Raw genomic sequence first — 23045 nt, forward strand, 5'->3', positions numbered from 1 at the left:
GTGGGAAACCTCAACCAAAAGAGGCGCGAAAAAGCAAAACTCTGCCAAGCAGTGGGAAATAGCCCCTGCTAGCCGAAGAATAATGAAAAATAACTTAGCAGCAAAATTAAAAAATAATTTTAATAGAGGTAGAAACAATCATTCTTCGAAGGGAAAAAGAAAACTTGTGGAAAGACCTTCACACACTACAAGATGCCCTCAAGTCAGAGTTGGTACCTCTGGAAAAGTATGAAGAGAAACAGACAGAATTCGCCACTTCTCTAAGCAAATTGAAGAATGAGTTGGCAGAGAAGACACAACAATGATCAATTTTCCAGAAGGCAGCAAACAAATACAAAAAAGAAATGGAGGAGCTGAAGAATCAGCTAAATGAAGCCAAAGAAGCTTTGGAAGCAAAAGTCATAGAATTTTCCAAGAAGCAGACAGATAATGACATTTTGGGAGACTCAGCCCCTGAGCTCAAACAAGTTGAACTTGCATCTGATAAAAGTCTGGCCAGTAGTGAAGGCAAAAAGAAGGCCAAGATTTAAGTCTGCTCGTAGAAAGAAGATACAGAAATACTAACAGGGCTTTAATCCTGGTAGCGTACGAATACACTTCTGTACATAAGTCTGACAATCAAATCGCAAAAGCTGATGGCCTCAGTCATTTGCCTTTAAAAGAAAGTGATGAGCACATCCCAGTTCCACAGGAACTTGCTTTATTGTCAAATTTCTTAGGTTCCTCGTCGGTATGCGTCGACAGATCAGAGACTGGACAAGTTGGGACCCGATCCTATCTCAGGTACGAGAACAAATATTACATGGTTGATCACAGGAGCCCGTATCTGACAAAATGAAACCGTACTTCATCAGAAGACATGAAATAACCAGCCAAGATGGCATCTTATTGTGGGGAGCATGAGTGATAGTTCCTCCAAAGGGAACGGAACCACTTTTAGTTGAACTACACAGTGTCCATCCAGGAATTTCCCAAATGAAGACCATAGCACGCAGCTATCTATGGTGGCCTGGGATGGATGGCGAAATAGAGAGTTTAGTAAAACATTGTGTGCAATGTCAGCAACTGCAAAGGTTGCTAGTGACAGCTCTGTTACACCCATGGGAGTGGCCAGGTAGACCCTGGGTACGGTTACACATTGACTACGTTGGAACTTTCCTAGGAACAATGTTTCTGCTCATTGTCGATGCCCATTCAAAATAGTTGGACGTATATGAGTGAATACATCAATGCTGGCCACTACAATTGAGAAACTATGTTAGAGTCTTGCCATTCACGGACTACCAGAAATACTCGTTTCTGATAACAGCACAGCATTTGCAAGTGCTGAGTTTCAATGGTTTATCAGCCTCAACCTTATCACTCTTGTGAAAACTGCACCGTACCACCCTTCCTCAAATGGACTGGCCGAAAGGGCGGTTCAAATGTTCAAGATGGGCAGGAGAAAGCTAACTGGTGATTCCTTGGCAACCAAGTTAGCACGCTTTCTTTTTCATTACAGGACTACCTCTCACACAAAAACAAATGTCACACCTGCGGAGCTAATGTTGAAACACAGTCTCAGGACGAGAATGAGCTTAATTATTTAGAGGGGAAGGTGGAAAGGAGTCAGGGAAGCCAGAAAACTAGGCACAACTGGCATAGTTGCAAGAGGAAATTTCCTGTGGCTTAGATGGTATATGTAAAAGAGTTCGGGGAAGGAGCAAAGTGGTTACTCAGTGAAGTAAGTATGGTGAATGGACCTCTATCTTACCATGTGGAGGTGGAAGGCCAGGTCATCTGTAAACATGTGGACGATTTAAGGAGGAGAGAGACAAATCACCAAAATTTGGTCCCACCAGTGATCAGGACTGGGTCTGTGTTTCCTGTTGAGAATACTCAACCCAGGACTGACATGTCTGATTTTCCTGTAAGAGTTGAGGATACAGAACTGCAAGTGCCCATCAAAATACCTGATGTTCAGGCAACTCTGGAAAAGCTGGCTCTTGACAAAGAATCTGAAGTTGTGGAGCTGCGACGTTCCACACGTACCAAGAAATCACCTGAAAGACTGAACTTGTAAATTCCTTACCCAGTAAATATTATGTTGTCTCGAAAAATACGTGCTTGTAAATCTAATATGTATAACCCAAGTAAAGAGGGAGGAATGTAGTAATTATGGTTTTATTTAGTGTGTAATGTATCTTTAGCAATAATACTTGTTAGGCAAGATCACATGATCTGTCGTAACCAATAGGAGATTAGTGCGGGTACCTCAGCAGTCAGTGTAAAGATCAAATTGGAGTGGGAAGCACACATGTAGTTGCTGTTGAATATATTGTAAATAAGCCTCATATTTCCACCCAAGAAGTGTCGGTAGTTCAACTTTATCATTAATAGTACAATGCGGCCACCCTACCACACACACACACACACACACACACGCACACACATAGACACACACACACAGTGAGAGTGACCACCCTTGACGTCAAGACTGCATTTAACCAAGTGTGGCATCAAGGAGCCCTAGCAAAACTGGAGTCAATGGCAATCAGGAGGAAATCTCTCCACTGGTTGGAGTCATACCTAGTACAAAGGAAGATGACTCTGGTTGTTGGAGGTCAGTCATCTCAGCTGCAGGACATCACTGCAGGAGTTCCTCAGGCTAATGTCCTCGGCCCAACCATCTTCAGCTGCTTCATCAATGACCTCCTTCCATCATAAGGTCAGAAGTGGGGATGTTCGTTGATGACTGCACAATGTTCAGCACCATTTGCGACTCCTCAGATACTGAAGCAGACCATGTCCAAATGCAGCAACTCCTGGGCAATAACCAGGCTTGGGCTGACAAGTGGCAAGTAACATTCATGCCACACAAGTGCCAGGCAATGACCATCTCTAATAAGGGAGAATCTAACCATCGCCCCTTGATGTTCAATGGCATTACCATCGCTGAAACCCCCACTATCAACATCCTGGGAGTTACTATTGATCGGAAACTGAACTGGACTAGCCATATAAATACTGTGGCTACAAGAGCAGGTCAGAGGCTAGGAATCCTGTGATGAGTAACCCGCCTCCTGACTCCCTAAAGCCTGTCTATAAGGCACAAGTCAAGAATGTGATGAAATACTCTCCACTTGCCTGGATGAGTACAGCTCCAACAACACTGAAGAAGCTTGACACCATCCAGGACAAATTAGTGATTCACACACACACACACACCAACACACACATGAAACAGCTTGGCCTGAATTTTCTCTGGATCAAGGACACTCTGAGGACCTGCCAAATACTGTGCGGAACTGGATCCAGAAGTCTTGCCCTATTTCCAAAGAATCCTATTTTCGCCACTGGATGGGAGGAAATGAGGCGTGATGTGAATCCCCCATGTGGGAATCGCAAACCCTGCAGGGGCATTTGAACATATTGCTGAGTTCAAACTTCCCCATTTTCACTGGAGCGAGGATCTTATGCCACACTGTGGGAGTTATAAACCTTTAGAGAAGTCATAAATGCTCTTGAAGGGCAGAAAAGGTTTGTAGAACTATCAACCTGTCAAGTTATTTTACTTCCCAGCCCTTTAAAAACAACAAAAAAACTGCCTGGCTATGTCTGGGGGAGTTAAAAAAAATCTGTTCTAACAGTTTCAATTTGTTGACATTACCCTAAGTGCTATCATTATAGCATTATTAATGCTTGGCTGCTTTCCACAATCTATCACAGACATAGTGGAGGGGTTTGTAAATTCACAGTTTGATTGACAGTTCAAATGGCTATTAAAGGATTAGCTGTCTTTGATGCAGGGTTATGAATAAAAGTCTGTATGCTTTGATTAGGGATTAAGTACTTGAGGAGATTTCAATATTTTTAAAGGGCTTTTATGAGTGGCAGTATTTTTTACACAGTGCACTCTGTATTAAATATTTAGAACTTAATTTTATTTCATCTCAGGATGGCTTCTAATTGATGAGTTTGAGATGGCGCAGAGGCTGTAGGGGAAGTGGGTGGAGGTCATGAGTTGTCACTAAATTGGCATTAGGGGCTACAAGGGGCCATTGGGTTGGTGGGGGCATGGGTTGGCATGGAAGAGTGGTAGGGACCATGGGGGTGGATGGGGGTATGAGTTGGCATGGGGAGTAGGTGGGTGGGGATTGGGGTGAGAGGGGTGAGGGACCCAAATTGTAACCAAACAACTGGGGCGAACTCCCAGAGAACCCAGGCGTACCTTTCAAATAGCCCGCCTTGGCATCCCACGTGGCCACCTCCAATCTGGGTCCAGGGGAGGGCCTGATTCCATCGTGCAGCCGTCTCTCCCTCCTCAACCAGAATGAGGATCCCACCATTTGGGGTGCTTTACACGAAGCGGGCGCAACAAACCAGAAAATTTCCTGACTCCCACCATCTGACTCAGGAGCAAAGCTCTATGTATTTATGTGGCACCTTTTACATTGTAAAGCAGCCCGAGGCGTTTTACAGGAGCGCTACCAAACCAAATTTGGCACTGAACAACATGAGGAGGTATTAAGACAGGCTTGGTCGAAGAGATAGTTTTTCAAGGAACATCTTAAAGGGGGAGAGAGGCGTGGGCAGAGGGCTCCAGAGCTTAGAGCCTCGGCAGCTAAAGTTGCAGCAACCTGCGGAGGATCACGACCACAGAGCTCCATGCTGACCAGGCATTTCGAAGTTCCAGCTGAACCTTTCATTTACAACTACAGACCTTCCCTGGTGTGGGCACTGACTGGCTAAAGGACTTGACCCACCCACAGGCATGGAAATCAACAGTCAACAGCTCTGCTACCTCCAGAGGACATCCTGTGGTTCCTCCAGTTACAACTGCACCATTTTGTACACACTGGGATCTTCACCTTAGGATAAGTGCATCAGTTTACTTACTTCCTGGATCTCTTGTCGCTATTGCCATGAACATAATAGCCGGGGATGCATTTGTATCTACAGACAGAACCAACGTCATGAGCTCCTTGTTGACACCTTGGCACCAGCAGCTTGGCATTGGCTATTGGTGGCGCAGCGAGACATTCCACCTTGCAGTAGGCCTCAGGGAGTGACCACAGGCCATCCTCCATACACATCAGCAAGTGGTTTTCACCTAAAGAGGAAAAGCAATGAATACAGCGGTTCCACCATGCTCTTGACTATCCTACCACACAACATATTCTAGGGCACCTGTGACAGCCTCGAGTATCAAGATTTAATTGAAGATGTGATGAATGCCAGTTCCCCTGGTGCTGTCTAAAATATACTCAAGAGTTTTATTTTAGGTATAAATTGTTGGCAGCTGTCAGCATTTTAAAAGGTTACAACAACAACATATTTTACAAACATAAAGCCCTCGAAACACAAAGAATTCCAAATTTGAACCACATGTTCGGAAAGGTCCCAGCATTATTTAATTGATCAATCAGAGGACGATGCTGATGAATGGTGACATTGTTCTGAGCAGTGGCTTGGCAGAATTTGACTCTTGAACAATCTCCCAAATAATTTAACTTGCCTGCTGCTAAACAGTCTCAACAAATCAGGTTTGATAAGCACAGCTTGGTATTAAAAGTATACTCTGTTGCGAAGATAGCTAGGGAGAGTGGCGATTGCCATTCAGATTGTGCATGCGGCACATTGCGGGATCTTGCTGTGCCAATGGCTTTCACTCAAGTGGCGAACTAATGGATTCCCATTTGGAAGATGTGGTTTGACGAATGGAGCCCAGGACTCGCATTAGAGAGTCTGTAAATCTGGCTCTCGCAGAAGAGGGCTGTGCTATGGTTCAGAGACATTGGTCTGACAATGGAGGATTGCACTCTTACTCAGAGAGCTTTGGTATTTTAGCAATGGGGTACTGCTTCCCGATAGAGTCAGCATTTCCAGCAATGGTGTGTCCTAGCTTTGCTAGAGGTACCCTAGTTATAGAGGTGGAGTGCAAGGCCGCAAATAGTTTCAGCAATAGATTGTTGGCCTGTCATTGAGAAAGCATGACATTCAAGCTGAAAATTGCTGAACTTCCAATCGAAACACCGATAACGCTGGTACAAGTGTGCTGAATTCTAACAGGTTAAGCAGCCCAGAATCTGATTTTCATTCAATTAGTAACACTTTAATATTTATTTATTTATTTAAGGTGTGCACTGTCTCAGAGCCAGGCAATAGCCTTGTCAGCAGCTAGATGGAACTTTTTTTAAAAATTTATGCATTAGATGTAGACATCGCTGGTGGGGCCAGCATTTATTGCCCATCCCTAATTGCCCTTGAGAATGTGGTGGTGAGCTCTCTTCTTGAATCACTGCAGTCCATGTGGTGTAGATGCACCCACAGTGCTGTTAGGGAGGAAGTTCCAGGATTTTGACCCAGTGACAGTGAAGGAACAGCAATATATTTCCAAGTTGGAATGGTGAGTAGCTTGGAGGGAAAAAAACAGGTTTTGGTGTTCCCATCCATCTGCTGCCCTTGTCCTTCTAGATGGTAGTGGTCATGGGTTTGGAAGATGCTGTCTAAGGAGGCTTGGTGAGTTCCTGCAGTGCAGCTTGTAGATGGTACACACTGCTGCTACTGTGTACCGATGGTGGAGGGAGTGAATGTTTGTGGATGGGGTGCCAATCAAGTGGGCTGCTTTGTCCTGGATGGTGTCAAGCTTCTTGAGTGTTGTTGGAGCTGCACTCATCCAGGCAAGTGGGGAGTATCCCATCACACTCCTGACTTGTGCCTTGTAGATGGTGGACAGATTTTGGGGAGTTAGGAGGTGAATTACTCGCCACAGGATTCCTAGCCTCTGACCTGCTGTTGTAGCAATTACATGGCTAGTCCAGTTCAGTTTCTGGTCAATGGTAACCTCAAAGATGTTGAGAGTGAAGAATTGATTCAGCAATGGTAATGCCATTGAATGTCAAGGGATGATTGTTACGTTCTCTCTTATTGGAGATGGTGATTACCTGGCACTTGTGTGGTGCAAATGTTACTTGCCACTTGTCAGCCCAAGGCTGGATATTGTCCAGGACTTGTTGCGTTTGGACATGGACTGCTTCAGTATCTGAGGAGTTGTGAATGGTGCGGAGCATTATGTAATCATCAGCGAACATCCCCACTTCTGGCCTTATGATGGAAGGTCATTGGAGAAGCAGCTGATGATGGTTGGGCCTAGGACACTACCTTGAGGAACCTGCAATGATGTCCTGCGACTGACATGATTGACCTCCAACAAGCACAACCATCTTCCTTTGTGCTAGATATGACTCCAACTAGCAGAGAGATTTCCCCCTGATTCCCATTGACTCCAGTTTCGCTAGGGCTCCTTGAAGCCACACTCAGTCAAAGGTTATCTTGATGTCAAGGGCAGTCACTCTCACCTCACGTCTAGAGTTCAGCTCTTCCTCCATGTTTGAACCAAGGCTGTAATGAGGTCAGGAGCTGAGTGGTCCTGGCAGAACCCAAACTGAGCATCAATGAGCAGGTTATTGCTAAGCATTGGCACTTGATTCAACTGTTGATGACTCCTTCCATTACTTTACTGATGATCGAGAGTAGACTGATGGGACAGTAACTGGTCAGTTTGGATTTGTCCTGCTTTTTGTGTACAGGACATACCTGGGTAATTTTCCACATTGCCAGGTAGATGCCAGTGTTGTAACCATGCTGGAACAGCTTGGCTAGGGGTGCGGCATGTTCTGAAGCACAAGTCTTTGGTACTATTGCCGGAATACTGTCAGGTCCCATAGCCTCTGCAGTATCCAGTGCCTTCAGCCGTTTCTTGATATCACGTGGAGTGAATAGAATTGGCTAAAGACTGGAATCTGTGATGCTGGGGACCTCCAGAGGAGCTGAGATGGATCATCCACTCGGAATTTCGGGCTGAAGATTGTTGCAAGTGCGTCAGCTTTATCTTTTACACTGACATGCTGGGCTCCCCCATCATTAAGAATGGGGATATTTGTGGAACCATCTCCACCAATGAGTTGTTTAATTGCCCACCACCAATCATGACTGGACGTGGCAGGACTGTAGAGCTTAGATCTGATCTGTTGGTTGTGGGATCGCTTAGCTCTGTCTATCATTTGCTGCTTATGCTGTCTGGCATGCAAGTAGTCCTGTGTTATAGCTTCACCAGGTTGACACCTCATTTTTAGGTACGCCTGGTGCTGCTCCTGGCATGCCCTCCTGCACTCTTCATTGAACGAGTGTTTATCCCCTTGCCTGATGGTAATGGTTGAGTGGGGATATGCCAGGCCATGAGTTTAGATTGTGGCTGAGTACAATTCTGGTGCTGTTGATGGCCCACAGTGCCTCAAGATTGCCCAGTCTTGAGTTGCTAGATCTGTTCGAAATCTAACCCATTCATCACGGTGGCAGTGCCACACAACATGATGGAGGGTATCCTCAAGGTAAAGGCGGGACTTCGTCTCCACAAGGACTGTTCGGTGGTCACGCCTACCAATTCTGTCATGGACAGATGCGTCTGCGGCAGGCAGGTTGGTGAGGATGCGGTCAAGTATGTTTTTCGCTCTTGTTGATTCCCTTAACACCTGATGCAGACCCAGTCTAGCAGCTATGTCTTTTAGGACTTAGTCAGCTCGGTCAGTAGTGGTGCTACCAAGCCACTCTTGGAGATGGACATTGAAGTTCCCCCACCCAGAGTACATTCTGTGCCCTTGCCACCCTCAGTGCTTCCTCCATTTGGTGTTCAATATGGAGGAGCACTGATTCATCAGTTGAGGGAGGGTGGTACGTGGTAATCAAGAGGTTTTCTTTCTCACATTTGACCTAATCTAATGAAGCTTCATGGGGTCCAGAGCAGATGTTGAGGACTCCCAGGGAAAACTCCTCCCATCTGTACACCACTGTGCCGCCACCTCTGCTGGGTCTGTCCTGCAGATGGGACAGGACATACCCAGGGATGGTGATGGTGGTGTCTGGGACATTATCTGTAAGGTATGATTTTGTGAGGATGACTATGTCAAGGTGTTGCTTGGCAAGTCTGTGAGACAGCTCTCCCAGTTTTGGGCTTTGCCATGTTGACAGGGCTGAGTTGCCATCGTTGTTTCTGATGTCGAGTGTACATCGAGTTTCATTCCTTAGCCAGATTTCCCTCCCTGAAGAGATTAGTGAACCAGATGGGTTTTTAGGATAATCATCATCAGACTTTTAACTCCAGGTTTTTAGTAGATTCAAATTCCACCAAATGCTGTGGTGGGATTCGAATCTGGATCCCCAGAGCATTACCCTCGGTTTCTGGAATACCACTGACAATACCATTGCACCACCGCCTCCCCTTTAAGCCCGCCTTCAAGTTTAGTCAGCTGACGCTCCTCAACTATGTGAGTCATATTTGGACTGCGACACAGCTGCAGCCCAGGTGTTCTTGGCAACACCATTAATGATGGCTGGCTGCACAGAGGCCTTGGTCAGCCCGGAAACAGTTTAAAAAGGCCCCCTGTCGCTGTGGAAGATCAAAGCTGGGTGGACGAGCAGTGGAGTCCAAAGGGATAGTCGTTTCTGTTTTCTTCTGCCAATCCTCCTGCCATGAGTCTCTCAGCTGTTACTCCTCAGCATGGTGGGTTTAACCATATGGGGTGGCGTGAGGGAGGGCGTACTGCTGGGGAGTTGAGAATTTCATTGAGTAAGGGTATGCTTGATTTGGTGTACACCTTCTCCAGTAGCTTGCCTGTTGCAATTTTCCTCTTGATGTGGGGTGGGGGTGGGGTTGGGGGGGGGGGGGGGGCGGTGGTGGGGGGCAGTGGGGCGTGAGGGGGCAGTGGGGGGTGAGGGGGCGGGCAATGTTGCTGAGGACTGGGAGCTAGAGGAAGTGAGCAAGTTGAAGAATGCCTGTGATGATGCGCATTGTTGAGTTGAGTTGCAAACCAATAAGTTTGGTGTGGGGGATTGGTACCACACTGGGTACAATACCTACCATACAGTATTCTGCAGTTGATGTGATGGCAACAGCAAAGGTCCTTAGGGTCCTGGCCTCTGATCCCTATGAGGTACCGGCCAGTTTACTGAGGACGCTGTTTAGGTTTAAATTTTTCCAACAGTCTTGATGAGGCGCTGTCTGTTTGTGGATCTTTGTCAAGAGTGACACCTAGGTAAACAGGATGGGGATTGTGTTTCAGGCTCTGGCTATCTAGGGTGCTGTTCAATCCCCTCTTAATGCTGGCATTGTGAAAGTGGAATGTGCTAGAGGCTGTTTTACTGGTGCTCGGTTGTAGGGACCATGTCTTGCGGTAGTCGGTCAGCTTTGTAATATCATCATTTAGTGCGTCTTCAAGCTCCGAGAATGTCTGGGCCTGGATGCCACAGCAGATGTTATCTGCATAGATAAATCTTCAGGACTGGGTTGGTGTAGGTCATTGGTGTACAAGTTGAATAGGGTTGGGGCTAAGACAGATCCCTGGGGTAGCCCATTCGGCTGCTCCCCCCAGGCGTTAGCCTTGTCACCGTCTGTTCCAGGGTAGCAGTTCAATGGTGTCAGTAACCCAGGGAGGGAGAACTCTTGATATTTTGTCAAATTGGTACTTGGCAATTAATAACCTGAAGATCTTATTGTATTTATCCAAAATGGAATTTGCAGCTTCAACTGCAAAACGCTGGACTTCCACAGGGAAGCCTTCAACTCCACAGCACTCACTGTCAAACAGTGCTTAACTCTAGCCGCCCTTTAATTCAGAAAGCCAGTCTCCAAAGTAAAGGTCCAGACTCAAAGTCGAGAAAGTTTCTAACAATGCCAAGAAGTTTTACACAGCTGTCAATGTACAGCAGCGAAGTAATAATCAAGGGAATGAGAGCTCAATCCCACCATGTGCACCCCTGGATGACCCTCGGGAGGTATTGGAGGGCCACCTTCTCGAACAGCTGATGGGTTGGTTACAATAACGTGGTTTGCTAGGCCACTTTAGAGGGACAGGTAGTTGCCCAGCAACGGTGGTGCAGAGCTACAGGCCATGCATCTACTCAACACAAAAAAACCTGGAGAAGGTTGCAAAAGACACAGGAAATATGGTCACTGGGTTGGTAAATCTAAGCACAATGTACAATGCATAATCTAAGCACATTGCTAAATGGCAATAAAATAAATGCTGTATCCAAGCGTGTAGCATGTGACTTCCTGAAAGTAACAAGAGTTTTATCCTTTGCTGATGTATGTCTGCTCTTCATTGTGAACCCACAGCATCGGGAACACAGCACAAGCACCGCTGCAGTGAGTACAGCACATAGGTCAGATTCATGCACTGTGGGGCATCAAGTTGGAGATATGTGCAGATGGTGGAACAGGCTGGAGGGGCTGAATGGCCTCCACCTGTTGCTATGCATCACCTCCCCAGCTAGCATTCACCTACAGCAAAGGTGGTAGCGCCACAAGCAAATGAGAGGTCACACACAGACCTCAGGTGCACGTGGAGGTTAAGAGATTAATGCAGTAAATCTGTAAACGTTACGTCATCTGAATCTCTGCTGCTTGCTTAATGCGCTAACTCGCATCAAGGCCTGTTCATCTATCACCCCTGCTCACCAAAATCAAACAGCTCCTGTCAATGTCTTGATTTTAAAACTCTCGCCTGCATTTTAAAATCCCTCCATGGTATCGTCCCTCCCTATCTCTGTGATCTCCTCCAGTCGTTACTCTGTCTGATAATCTCAGAATGGGTGTTAGAACAGCATCAGGATATATTTAATAACAATGTTAAATTGTAGCAGTGTGCGCGCATACATGAAGTGTGTCAAATTGACAGCTTTTTGAAATTAAATTTCTCCTTGGCTCAAGTAAACATTTTTGAAATGGTTTAATCAGCCTCCCTCTTTCATGTCTTGATAATCTATTTGGAGTTTTTGAAAGGACAAGACATCTTATGCAATCTTTAAAATGAACCTGTCTAAAACTACTGATTCTTAATTGGCCAAGTGTTTTTGTATTAAAAAAAGTAGTAATGTAATTATTCTTTAGTTAATATAGTAATTGATAATTATTTGTTATTTTCTACTATACTGCAGGGCAAGCTAAGCTTAAGTACCATAAGAATATATGCTGTATTATTGTTTCATTTTACTCGTCCCATTTGTGCTTGGTAGTTAAAGCCTAAAGCATAATTGAGTGCAGTTATTTGATCATCTACCAAAGATCAGGAAGATCCCACATTGGTAAAGAACCAATCACTGAATCAATCTCTGATTGAGTTTTGAAGAGTGAGGGGTGATCTCACTGAAACTTATATAACTATTACAGGGCGTGAAAGGGTGGATGTGGGTAAGATGTTTCCCCTAGCTGATGAGTCTAGAGCCAGGGGACACAGGCTCAGAATAAGGGGCAGGTTATTTAGGACTGAGATGAGAAGGAATTTCTTCACTCAGAGGGTGATAGATTTCTGGATATTAATGACATAAAGGGATATGGGGAAAATGGAGAAGATGGGGTAGAGGTAGATCTGTTTGTAGATCAGCCATGATCTGTTTGAATGGCAAGCAGGCTCAATGGGCCAAATGTCCTGCTCCTGCTCCTATGTTCTTCTGTTCCTAAAACAAAGCTTGTATTTTCCATACCTCAGGATGAAACATATCTAGATAGAAGGGCAGGAGAAAACTTTCGGCTCCAAGGAAAGTAGTCCCAGGTTCTACTGTCCCTTAAGGTAACTGAAATGCCTCACCTCTGGTATCATTCTGGGAAATCTTCTCTGTACCCTTTCCAAAGCCATTTTAAAAATTCATTCAGGGGGATGTGAGCATTGCTGACTCAGCCAGAATTTATTGCCCATTCCTAGTTACCCTTGGGAAGGTGGTGCTGAGCTGACTTCTTGAACCGCTGCAGTCCATGTGGTGTAGGTACACCCACAGTGCTGTTAGGAAGGGAGTTCCAGGATTTTGACCCAGCGACATTGAAGGAACAGCGATACATTTCCAAGTCAGGATGGTAAGTGGTTTGAGGGGAAATTGCAGATGGTGATGTTCCCATCTATCTACTGCCCTCGTCCTTCTAGATGGTAGTGGTTGTGGATTTGGAAGGTGCTGTCTAAGGAGCCTGGCTGAATACCCGCAGTGCAGCTTGTAGATGATACACACTGCTGCCACTGTGCATCGGTGGTGAAAAGAGTGAATGTTTGTGGATGTGATGCCAATCAAGTGGGCTGCTTTGTCCTGGATGGTGCCAAGCTTCTTGAATGTTGTGGGAGCTGCATTCATCCAGGCAAGTGGAAAGTATTCCATCACACTCCTGACTTGTGCTTTGTAGATGGTAGACAGGCTTTGGGAGTCAGGAGCTGAGTTGCTCATTGTAGGATTCCTAGCCTCTGACCTGCTCTTGTAGCCACAGTATTTATATGGTTAGTCCAGTTCAGTTTTTGGTCAATGATAATCCCCAGGAGATTGATAGTGGGGGATTCAGTGATGGTAATGCCATTGAATGTCAATGGGATGATGGATAGATTCTCTCTTGCTGGAGATGGTCATTGCCTATCACTTGTGTGGCGTAAACGTTACTTGCCACTTGTCAGCCCAAGCCTGGATATTGTCCAGGTCTTGCTGCATTTGGACATGGACTGCTTCAGTGTCTGAGGAGTCACAAATGTGCTGAAAATTGTGCAATCCTCAGTGAACATTCCCACTACTGACCTTATGATGGAAGGAAGGTTGTTGATGAAGCAGCTGAAGATGGTTGGGCCGAGGGCACTGCCCTGAGGAACTCCTGTGGTGATGTCCTGGAACTAAGATGATTGGTCTCCAACAACCACAATCATCTTCCTTTGTGCTAGGTATGACTCCAACCAGTGGTGTATTTTCCCCCTGATTGCCATTGACTCCAATTTTGCTCGGGCTCCTTGATGCCACACTTGGTCAAATGTTGCCTTGATGTCAAGGGCAGTCAGTCTCACCTCACTTTGGGAGTTCAACTTCATTTATCCAAGTTTGAACCAAGGCTGTAATGAGGTCAGGAGTTGAGTGACTCTGGTGGAACCCAAACGGAGCAGCAGTGAGCAGGTTATTGCTGATCAAGTGCTGCTTGATAGCATTATTGATGACCTCTTCCATTACTTTACTGATGATCGAGAATAGACTCATGGGGCGGTAACTGGCCAGGTTGATTTGTCCTGCTTTTTGTGTACAGGGCATATCTTGGCAATTTTCCACATTGCCAGGTAGATGCCAGTGTTGTAGCTGTACTGGAACAGCCTGGCTAGGGATGCGGCAAGTTCTGGAGTACAAGTCATCAATACTATTATCAGAATATTGTCAGGGCACATAGCCTTTGCACTATCCAGTGCCTTCAGCCATTTCTTGCTTTCACTTGGAGTGAATCAAATTGGCTGAAGACAGGCAACTGTGATGCTGGGGGCTGAGATGGATCATCCACTCGGCACTTCTGGCTGAAGATTGTTGCAAATGCTTCAGCCTTATCTTTTGCACTGATGTGCTGGGCTCCCCCATCATTGAGGATGGGGATATTTGTGAAGCCTCCTCCTCCAGTGAGTTGTTTAATTGTCCACCACCATTCACAATTGGATGTGGCAGGACTGCAGAGCTTAGATCTGATCTGTTGGTTGTGGGGTCACTTAGCGCTGTCTATCACTTGCTACTTATGTTGTTTAGCACACAAGTTATAGCTTCACCAGGTTAACACCTCATTTTTAGGTATGCCTGGTGCTGCTCCTGGCGTGCCCTCCAGCACTCTTCATTGACATCCTTCTGAAAGGGTGGTGCCCAGGAATGAACACAATATTCCAGCTGAGGCCTAACCAATGATTTACAGTATAAAGGTTTAACGGAATGGATTTGCATAGTTAGAATTAAGGTTGAATGTGAAGAATGAAGTTAAATCATTTACATCAACAGTCCTCAGGTTGGGTTTTCCCCCAGATTTCAGGACACCGATGTTGGACACTTGCCAACAGCCGCACTGTGGAGCAATCTTCCAGGAGGCTGTCTCCCTACTGGCCACCTCTGGGCTTGCTCTCCAAATAAGGATGACACTTGGGCTTCCGATGCTGCTGACTCAATCAGGGGGGCAGAGTATTTGCAGCCCCATTGGGAGAGGTGGGCGCTGCTGAGGCAGGTCGGAGACCACGAGGGTGCCTCAACATAAAGATACACACACTGGCCTCTACGCCAAACTGGCGCATGAGTCGGCCTGGACGGGGGATCCTTCCGTTGAATCGACATGGGCTGCAATTGTAGCCCTCATGTGGGCCGCTCCACCGCAGGCAAAATGCCAGAGAGGCCACAAAACCGTCCATAACTGAGACCTCAACAAAGTAAATTGGTTGCCCGCCTCTATGGAATAGGCTGCCTGTCCACATGCCAGGCCACCCTGGGAACCTTCCCTGGCAGCAAGAATGTGTTGGAGAGGCCCCCCAAAGTGGCTACCCTGCCCCCCCACATTCCTATTTTCCCAGCCCCCTTACCACCAAGCTTGGCATCAGGGGCTGGGAAAATTCAGCCCTTCCATTCATATAAATGTGATGAAGACCATCAGCATATTTCTAGTCAAAAAATTCCAAGGTAAATCACTTTCATATGTGCTTGGTGTCCGATCATTCTTAGTTTGGCAGTACAGATGTAAGGAAACAAGAGCTCTGGTTGGCACATCTACCTGCAGTGCTGGCAGAATAAAACATCTGCGAACAGCAAAGTCTGCTTATCAAGAACCTTTTTGAAGGGATGAACTTTCACATGTGTGAAGCGGTAATGACAGTCGAGGGATATGGTAGCGCAGTAGTTATTAAACTGGACCAGTAATCCAGAGGCCTGGGGAAGAATTTTGCACATGTCGGGCAGGCTGTGCGGGAGCGGGCGCAGGCAGGCGCAGACCCGATCACCGCCCGCGATCAGGTCTGCGACACCATTTTACACGGGCGGCCCATTTAAGGCCTGCCCAGCATACTTCACGACTCCCGTGCATAGTGGGAGTGGGTGGACGGCGGGCGAGCTCAAACTGCTGGGTCCAATGGCAACCCGGCAGCCTGTATAAAGAAAGGCCTGGCACCCTGGGGAAGGCTGCTCGCAATGGCTGGGTGAAGAGCTCTACAGAGGGGCAATGTGGGTGACACAAGTCCGGCGGGTAGGCCTTCGGGGCAGACCAGGCCAGAGGGTAGACCAGCGGGGCAGTGTGCCCCTCGTTTTTCAGGTGAGTGCCTAGCTGCCCTCCTGGAGGAGGTGGCAGCACGGCGGGAGGTCCTTCTTCTGAGGGATGGGAGGTGGTTGGCTCCCCACCTGACCAAATGTGTGTGGGAGGAGGTGGTCGAGAGTGTGAGCTCCCATGATGTGGTGCGGCGCACATGGGTCCAGTGTCACAAAAGTTTCAATGATCTCCTGCGCTCGGGAAGGGTGAATAACATGTTGCCTCATGTTTAATGCAGCCGTCAGTCATCCTTTCCCCCAAACCCACCCCAGGCCCCCCGGCATCTCCGAGTAAAGTAGCGTCATTCAATCCCTCACGGCATGTATCCCTCGCTGGGTGTGACAGCAGATATTGCCCATGCCCAGTTCTCCCTGAGAGTGTTGAGCTAGGATGGGTTCAGCATCTGCAGCATGTGTGACACTGACACCCAGAGTTTAGAATGGGGTTGAAAGTCAAGGATCTGCATGTGGGCAGAGTGCGGGAACTGGGAAGCATGTCAAAGTCAGGGTATTAACATGCTGGGAGGGGAGCTTCCAGTTGGCAGGGCATCAATCCATCTGCTGGTGTTTGCGCTCCACGTCCTTGTGCCTCCTTGCATTGCATTTGGACAATGGTGACTGGGTGTGTGAAGGGGGGTGGGGTCAGCCCTGGCTTGTTTGGGTGAGTGTGCGGCAACTGTGGGGTGACGGAGAACTGGAGCCCTGAAATGTCCTACTCTGGCTGAGTTGGCAGCAATGCGTTGGGAATTCAAGTGCAGGCTGGACTAGTCAATGCTCCTCTCTCCTTTTCAGGAGAAGACTGTGCACCATGCATTGGAACGAATGCGAACTGGCAGAGGCCAGGCCCAGTTGGCAATCCAAATGGCTTTCGAGCAGCAGGTCGTGGATCTGGAGAGGTGCCATTCCCCCAGGTCCACCAGTGGCGGTGAGGCTGGAGTGCCATGGGGAGGTATGTTTGGCGAGCAGTCAGGTCACCATGTGTGTCACAGAAGCCTTGGCACTATTGAATGCTCAGTGATTGAAGTTAGCAACATGGGTTTATGAAGAATGAGCGCATAATCATCTGGAGGACTGGCATGCAAGTTGACATTGTCTGCACCGTAACTAATCAAATGTCCTTTTCCTTCCTTTCAGCAGAATCGGAGCAGAGCCAGGAAGAGGAGACAGAGGGCCCATCTCTCACCCCTGAAGCCCTGGAGCAAATGCGCTCACCAGCGCCACACCATCTCAGCCAGGCAGGCACCAGAGCAGAAAATGGCAACATGGTGTGAGTTAGATCTTCGGCTAGTGCCCCGGAGAATAGCAGTGAGGGCACTTCACACTCGCTTGAGGTGTGGGCAGAGACAGAGTGCTCAGGGCGCCGGCAGTCAGAGGACTGCTGGGGGCCAGGTACGTGCTCAGTCGGTGGCTGATGATGAGCCTCTGGAGTCATCCGTGAGGCGGTGAAAGCTGGAAGTGCAACAGACTATGTGGGACAATCTGGTGGAGATACATGAGGCTATGTGAGGCATGGTGCCCGTGCTGGAAGAGTCCATGTGGAACATCGTTGATGCAATGAGCCTCATAGCTGAGCACCATGCTTCCTCCATGGAGAGGGTGGCGACTTTTGTGGAGAGGCACCTCTAGAAGAACAATCAGGTCCTCCTGGGGTTGGGCTTGGACCTGCAAGCCCTCACAGTGGCATTGGCCACAACTGGTCAATGCCAGTGTGGGAGGTGGTTTGGGCACCAAGTTTCCCAGCTTGGTGACCATCCATCTATGGTGAGCAGGGAGGCCCAAAGTGACCTCACATCTCGCAGCAGCTGCCCGTCGTCTCTGCGGGTTCCTCCCAGGGCACTCCGGGTGAGGGCAGCAGCTCCTCCGCCCTTCTGCCAGTGACCATGGCATCCAATGAGGCTGTGGCGACTGGGGAGATGCCAGCTTTGGAACTGGCAGCTCCTTCCCAGGCAGGGCCAGCAAATGCTCTGCGGGCCAGAGGACGCCCACCAAGGTCATCAAAGCCAACAGGACAGCACAGTGAGCAGGCTGTCTCAGATGCCAGTGCCACCGAGGGGGGAGCACCTAGACGTAGCACCTGTAAGCGTAAATTTAAGGCACCTTAGGCACACCAGGGTTTCTCACTGGTGCTTTTATGTTGGCCCACAGCACTAGTCGAAGACTCGATGTGATGTCCAAAACCGTTTTTGTTTTGCTTTATGAAGTTACATTTGTTCATTCAATAAAATTTGACATGTTGCCAGGTCTCATTACGTCTGCATGTGTATAGGAAGCCATAATGCTATGAGTGAGTTGTTTGACATTGAACTTTATTGACAAAGGCCTTAGTTAATGTTATTATCTAGGCTGATTTAGCACTCAGGTATTGAGTGTGGAGACTGCGTAACACTTGAGATCAGGGCTGAGGTAATATTCAAGAGCAAAATACAGCAGATGCTGAAAATCTGAAATTAAAAATTGAAAATGCTGGAAACGCTCAGCAGATCAGGTGGCACTTGTGGAAAGAGGGAAACAAAGTGAAGGTTTCAGGTCGATGACCATTCAATGGTTCATCACTTCATCGATCGTAAGCTTTAGCTGTTTCTCGCCACAGATGCTGCCTGACTTGCTGAGCATTTTCTCTTTTTATATCTGAGGTAATAAGGCTTTGTCAGGCGCACTGTCTTCTGGTTGAAACGTGAAATCAAGATACCGTTTGCTATTCTCAGATGGGCGCATAAGATCTTCTATGATGAACAAACAGCTCCTCTGATGTTCTGGGCAATATTCATACCTCAACCAACACTAGAAAAGTAGGCTGTTTTTATGTCGTTTTATGCCAGTTATGAGACTTTGCTATCTGCAAATTGGCTGCTATATTTGCCTTCAAAATGAGAGCAACTACGCTTCAACGCAAGTAATTCTCTCAGAAGCACTGAAAAATCCCGAAGATATGAGAGATGCTATATAATTATAAATTCTTCTCTCCCCTTCCCAATCATCTACACACCTTCCATCATAAAATCCTTGCTCTTCAACCACCATGATGTGTTAATTATCACTGGACTTTAACTCAACAATTTACTTCTACACACCACCATGCCAGCATTTACAGATCTCAGGTATAACCATACAGTGTAATGTACAGTTTTATCAGGTCAGACAGGGACCAAAGATTTAACTCGCGTCTTACTTAAACAGAAAAAACATTAACCAATATGCTTTTCCAATGCTCAAGCACAGAAAGAAGTCGTATAGTACTTCCAAACTACCAGGATGGAATACCCTGAACTAGATAGACCATTTCATCTAGAAATTCCAATGTTCCTAATAATGCTGCTTTGGGTGGCTGAAAATAAAACCTTTGTACTATCCCATATATGCCAAACTACAAAATTCTCAAAACCTTGTCAGCTTCTAGAAAGTTGACAAGCGTAAAACAATATCTAACTGATAATGAGTGCTTAATAAAGTTCTACAATCAATGTTATTGCTTCAAGAAAATTAAATTATTTTTATTGAATTGTTTTTACTGCTGTTATAGGAACAGGAGAAGGCCATTCAGCCCGTTGAGTCTACTCAACCATTCAATACAATCATGGCTGACCGAACACTTCAATTCCTCTTCCCCACACTATCCCCATAACTCTTTACGTTACCATTAATCAGAAATCTATCAATCTCTACTTAAAGCATGCTCAATAACTGAGCTTCCACGGCCCTTTGGAGTAGAGCATTCCAAACATTCACAACCCTTTTGAGTAAAGAAATTTCTCCCCATCTCAGTCCAAAGCAGCTTCCGCCTTATTTTAAAATTGTTTCCCCTGATTCTAGGCTTCCCGACCAGGGGAAACATCATACCTAAGTCTATTACCCTGTCTATTCCTTTAAGTATTTTGTAGGTTTCAATGAGATCACCTCTCATTCTTCGAAACTCTAGAAAATACAGTTTCCCCAATCTCTCTTCAGAAGACAGTCCTGCCAATCCGGAACAAGTCTGGTGAACCTTCACTGCACTCCCTCTATGGCAATAATATCCTTTCTAAGGTAAGGGGACCAAAACTGCATACAGTGCTCCAGGTGCGGTCTAACCAAGCTTCTATACAATTGAAGCAAGACTTCACTACTCCTGTACTCAAATCCTCTTACAATAAAGGCTAACATTCCATTAGCCTTCCTACCAGCTTGCTGCACCTGCATGATTGCTTTCATTTATGGGCAAGGACACCCAGGTCCCTTTGTACATCTACACTTTCTAACCTCTCACCATTTAAGAACTACTCTGCACATCCATTCCTCTTACCAAAGTGGATAACCTCACATTTTTCCACGTTATATTCCATCTGCCATGTTCTTGCCCACTCACTAAATCTGTCCAAATCCTCCTGTAGTCGCATCTTCCTCACAACACACATTCCCGCCTAACTTTGTACCATCCAAGAACTTGGAAATATTACATTTGGTCCCCACATCCAAATCATTGATATATATTGTGAACAGCTGGGGCCCAAGCACTGATCCTTGAGTACCTCACTAGTCACAGCCTGCCAATGCAAGGATAACCCATTTATTCCTACTCTCTGTTTTCTGCCTATTAGCCAATCCTTAATCCATGTCAGTACATTGCCTCCTGTCCCTCGAGCTTTTATGTTGCTAATCAACTTCCTGTGGGGGACTTTATCAAAAGCCTTCTGAAAATCCAAATGTACTATGTCCATCGACTCTCCTTTTTCAATTTTGTTAGTAATTTCCTCAAAAAACTCCAACAATTCATCAAACATGATTTCCCATTTGCAAATCCATGCTGACTTTGCCCAATCAGATCATGATTATTCAAGTATCCATTTATCACATCCTTTATTATAGATTGTAGCATTTTCCTTTCTACTGTTGTAAGGCTAACAGATCTGCACTTCCCGTGTTCTCTCTCCCTCCCTTCTTAAATAGTGGGGTAACATTTGCTACCTTCCAATCTGCAGAAACCATTCCAGAATCGAGAGATTTTGGAAAATGATCACCAATGCATTCACTAACTCTATAGCATCCTTTTTCAACACTGTGGAATGCAGAATATCGGGTCACGGGGACATATCAACTTTCAGTCCCATTAATTTCTCCAATACAACCTTCTTACTTATATTAATTTCCTTCAACTCCTCATTTTCCCTAGTCCTTTGGATCTCTAAATCTGGGAGATTCTCTGCCATTTCTCTATTCCCTATTCTGAATTCTCCTGGCTCTGCCTGTAATGAACCCACATTTGTTCTTAGTCAAACACTTCCCTTTTACACACCTATAGTAGCTTTTACAGTCCATTTTAGTGTTTTTTGCTAGATTGCATTCAGATTCTATTCTCACTTTCTTTACCAATTTCTTGGTCTTCCTTTGCTCTATTCTAAAAACCTCCCAATCCTTAGGTTTACTAAAACTTCTGAAAACTTTATAAGCCTTTTCTTTTAATCTTATACAATCCTTAACTTCCTTTGTTAGCCACGGTTGACTGTCTTTTCTTTTTGGGTTTTTGTGCCTTGAAGGGATGTATGGTTGCTGCAAACTATGTAATAATTCTTTGAAGACTATTCCTTGCCTATGTACAGTCATACCTTTTCATATATTTTCCCATTCTACCTCAGCCAATTTGTCCCTCATGCCTTCATAATTTCCTTTAACACCCTTGCTTCACAATGAACTACCTCACTTTCAAACATAATGTAAAATTCTATCATATTATGGTCACTCATCCCTAAAGGTTCTTTTACAACAAGGTTATTAATTAGCCCTTTATCCTTACATAATACTAGATCTAAAATAGCCTGTCCTCTACTCGGCTCCTCAACATCCTGCTCTAGAAAACCACCCCTAACACACTCCAGAAACTCATCTTCCACAGCATTAGTGTTCAATTGGTTTACCCAGTCTATATGTAGATTGAAGTCACCCATGATTACTGTGTTGCCCATGCTACATGCTTCTCTCATCTCCTGATTAATAACATGCTCCATATTACCACTACTGTTTGGTGGCCTATAAACAGCTCCAACCATTGACTTTGCCCTTTGCTGTTTCTTAGCTCCACCCAAACAGGTTCCACAAATTGTTCTTCCGATCTGAGATCTGCCATTACAAAAGCACTGATCCCATCCCTTAGTATCAATGCAACCCCACCTCCTTTCCCTTCTTGTCTGACCTTCCTAAACATTGAATACTCCTTGAGTATTCAGTTCCCAGCTTTGGTCACCATGCAGCCATGCTTCCATTAAGGCAATTATATCATAACCTTTTGCCTCTATTTGTGCCTTTAAATCATTTACCTTGTTGTGAATGCTGCGTGCGTTCAGGTAGAGTGCCCTTAGCTTTGTCTTTTTGATATCATTCTGCATTCAAAGCATTATCAATGCTCTGCTTTGTTTCTCCTACCTTCTGGTCTCACTACTACTCCCTGTCACCAACTTTACTTTCTTCCAATTTGGGCCACCGCTCAGGTTCCCAAGCCCCTGACAAGTTAGTTTAAACCCACCCCAACATCACTAGCAAACCTCCCTGAGAGTACATCAGTCCCAGTCCTGTTAAGATGTAACCCGTCCAGCTTGTACAGGTCCCACCTGCCCCAGAACTTGTCCCAATGCCTCAGAAATCTGATGCCCTCCCTCCTACACCAGTTCTCCAGCTATGTATTTAATCAATTCTATGCACACTAGCACGTAGCACTGGGAGTAATCCTGAGATTACTGCTCTTGAGGTCCTGCTTTTTAATTTCCTTCCTAACTCCATGAAATCTGCTTTCAGGGCCTCATCCCTCTTCTTACCCATGTCGTTGGTACCAATGTGGACCACGACTTCTGGCTGATTCCCCCTCCCCTTGAAGGATGTCCTGCATCCACTCCATGACATCCTTGACCCTGGCACCAGGGAGGCAATACAGCATCCTGGAGTCACGTTTACTGCCGCAGGAATACCTGTCCGATCCCCTGACTATGGAA

General features: G+C 46.2%; 1 protein-coding gene across 1 annotated transcript in view; it reads right to left on the reverse strand.

The window, feature by feature from the left end:
* Positions 1-23045, reverse strand: part of pappa2 (pappalysin 2) — a 641043-nt gene that overhangs the window by 167234 nt on the left and 450764 nt on the right. Inside the window, exon 16 of the mRNA XM_041207795.1 lies at positions 4879-5092. Within this exon, the coding sequence (XP_041063729.1) occupies positions 4879-5092 (214 nt within the window). The remainder of the gene's footprint in view (positions 1-4878; positions 5093-23045) is intronic.

This window comes from Carcharodon carcharias, chromosome 16, assembly GCF_017639515.1.
Source record: "Carcharodon carcharias isolate sCarCar2 chromosome 16, sCarCar2.pri, whole genome shotgun sequence".
Lineage (NCBI taxonomy): Eukaryota > Metazoa > Chordata > Chondrichthyes > Lamniformes > Lamnidae > Carcharodon > Carcharodon carcharias.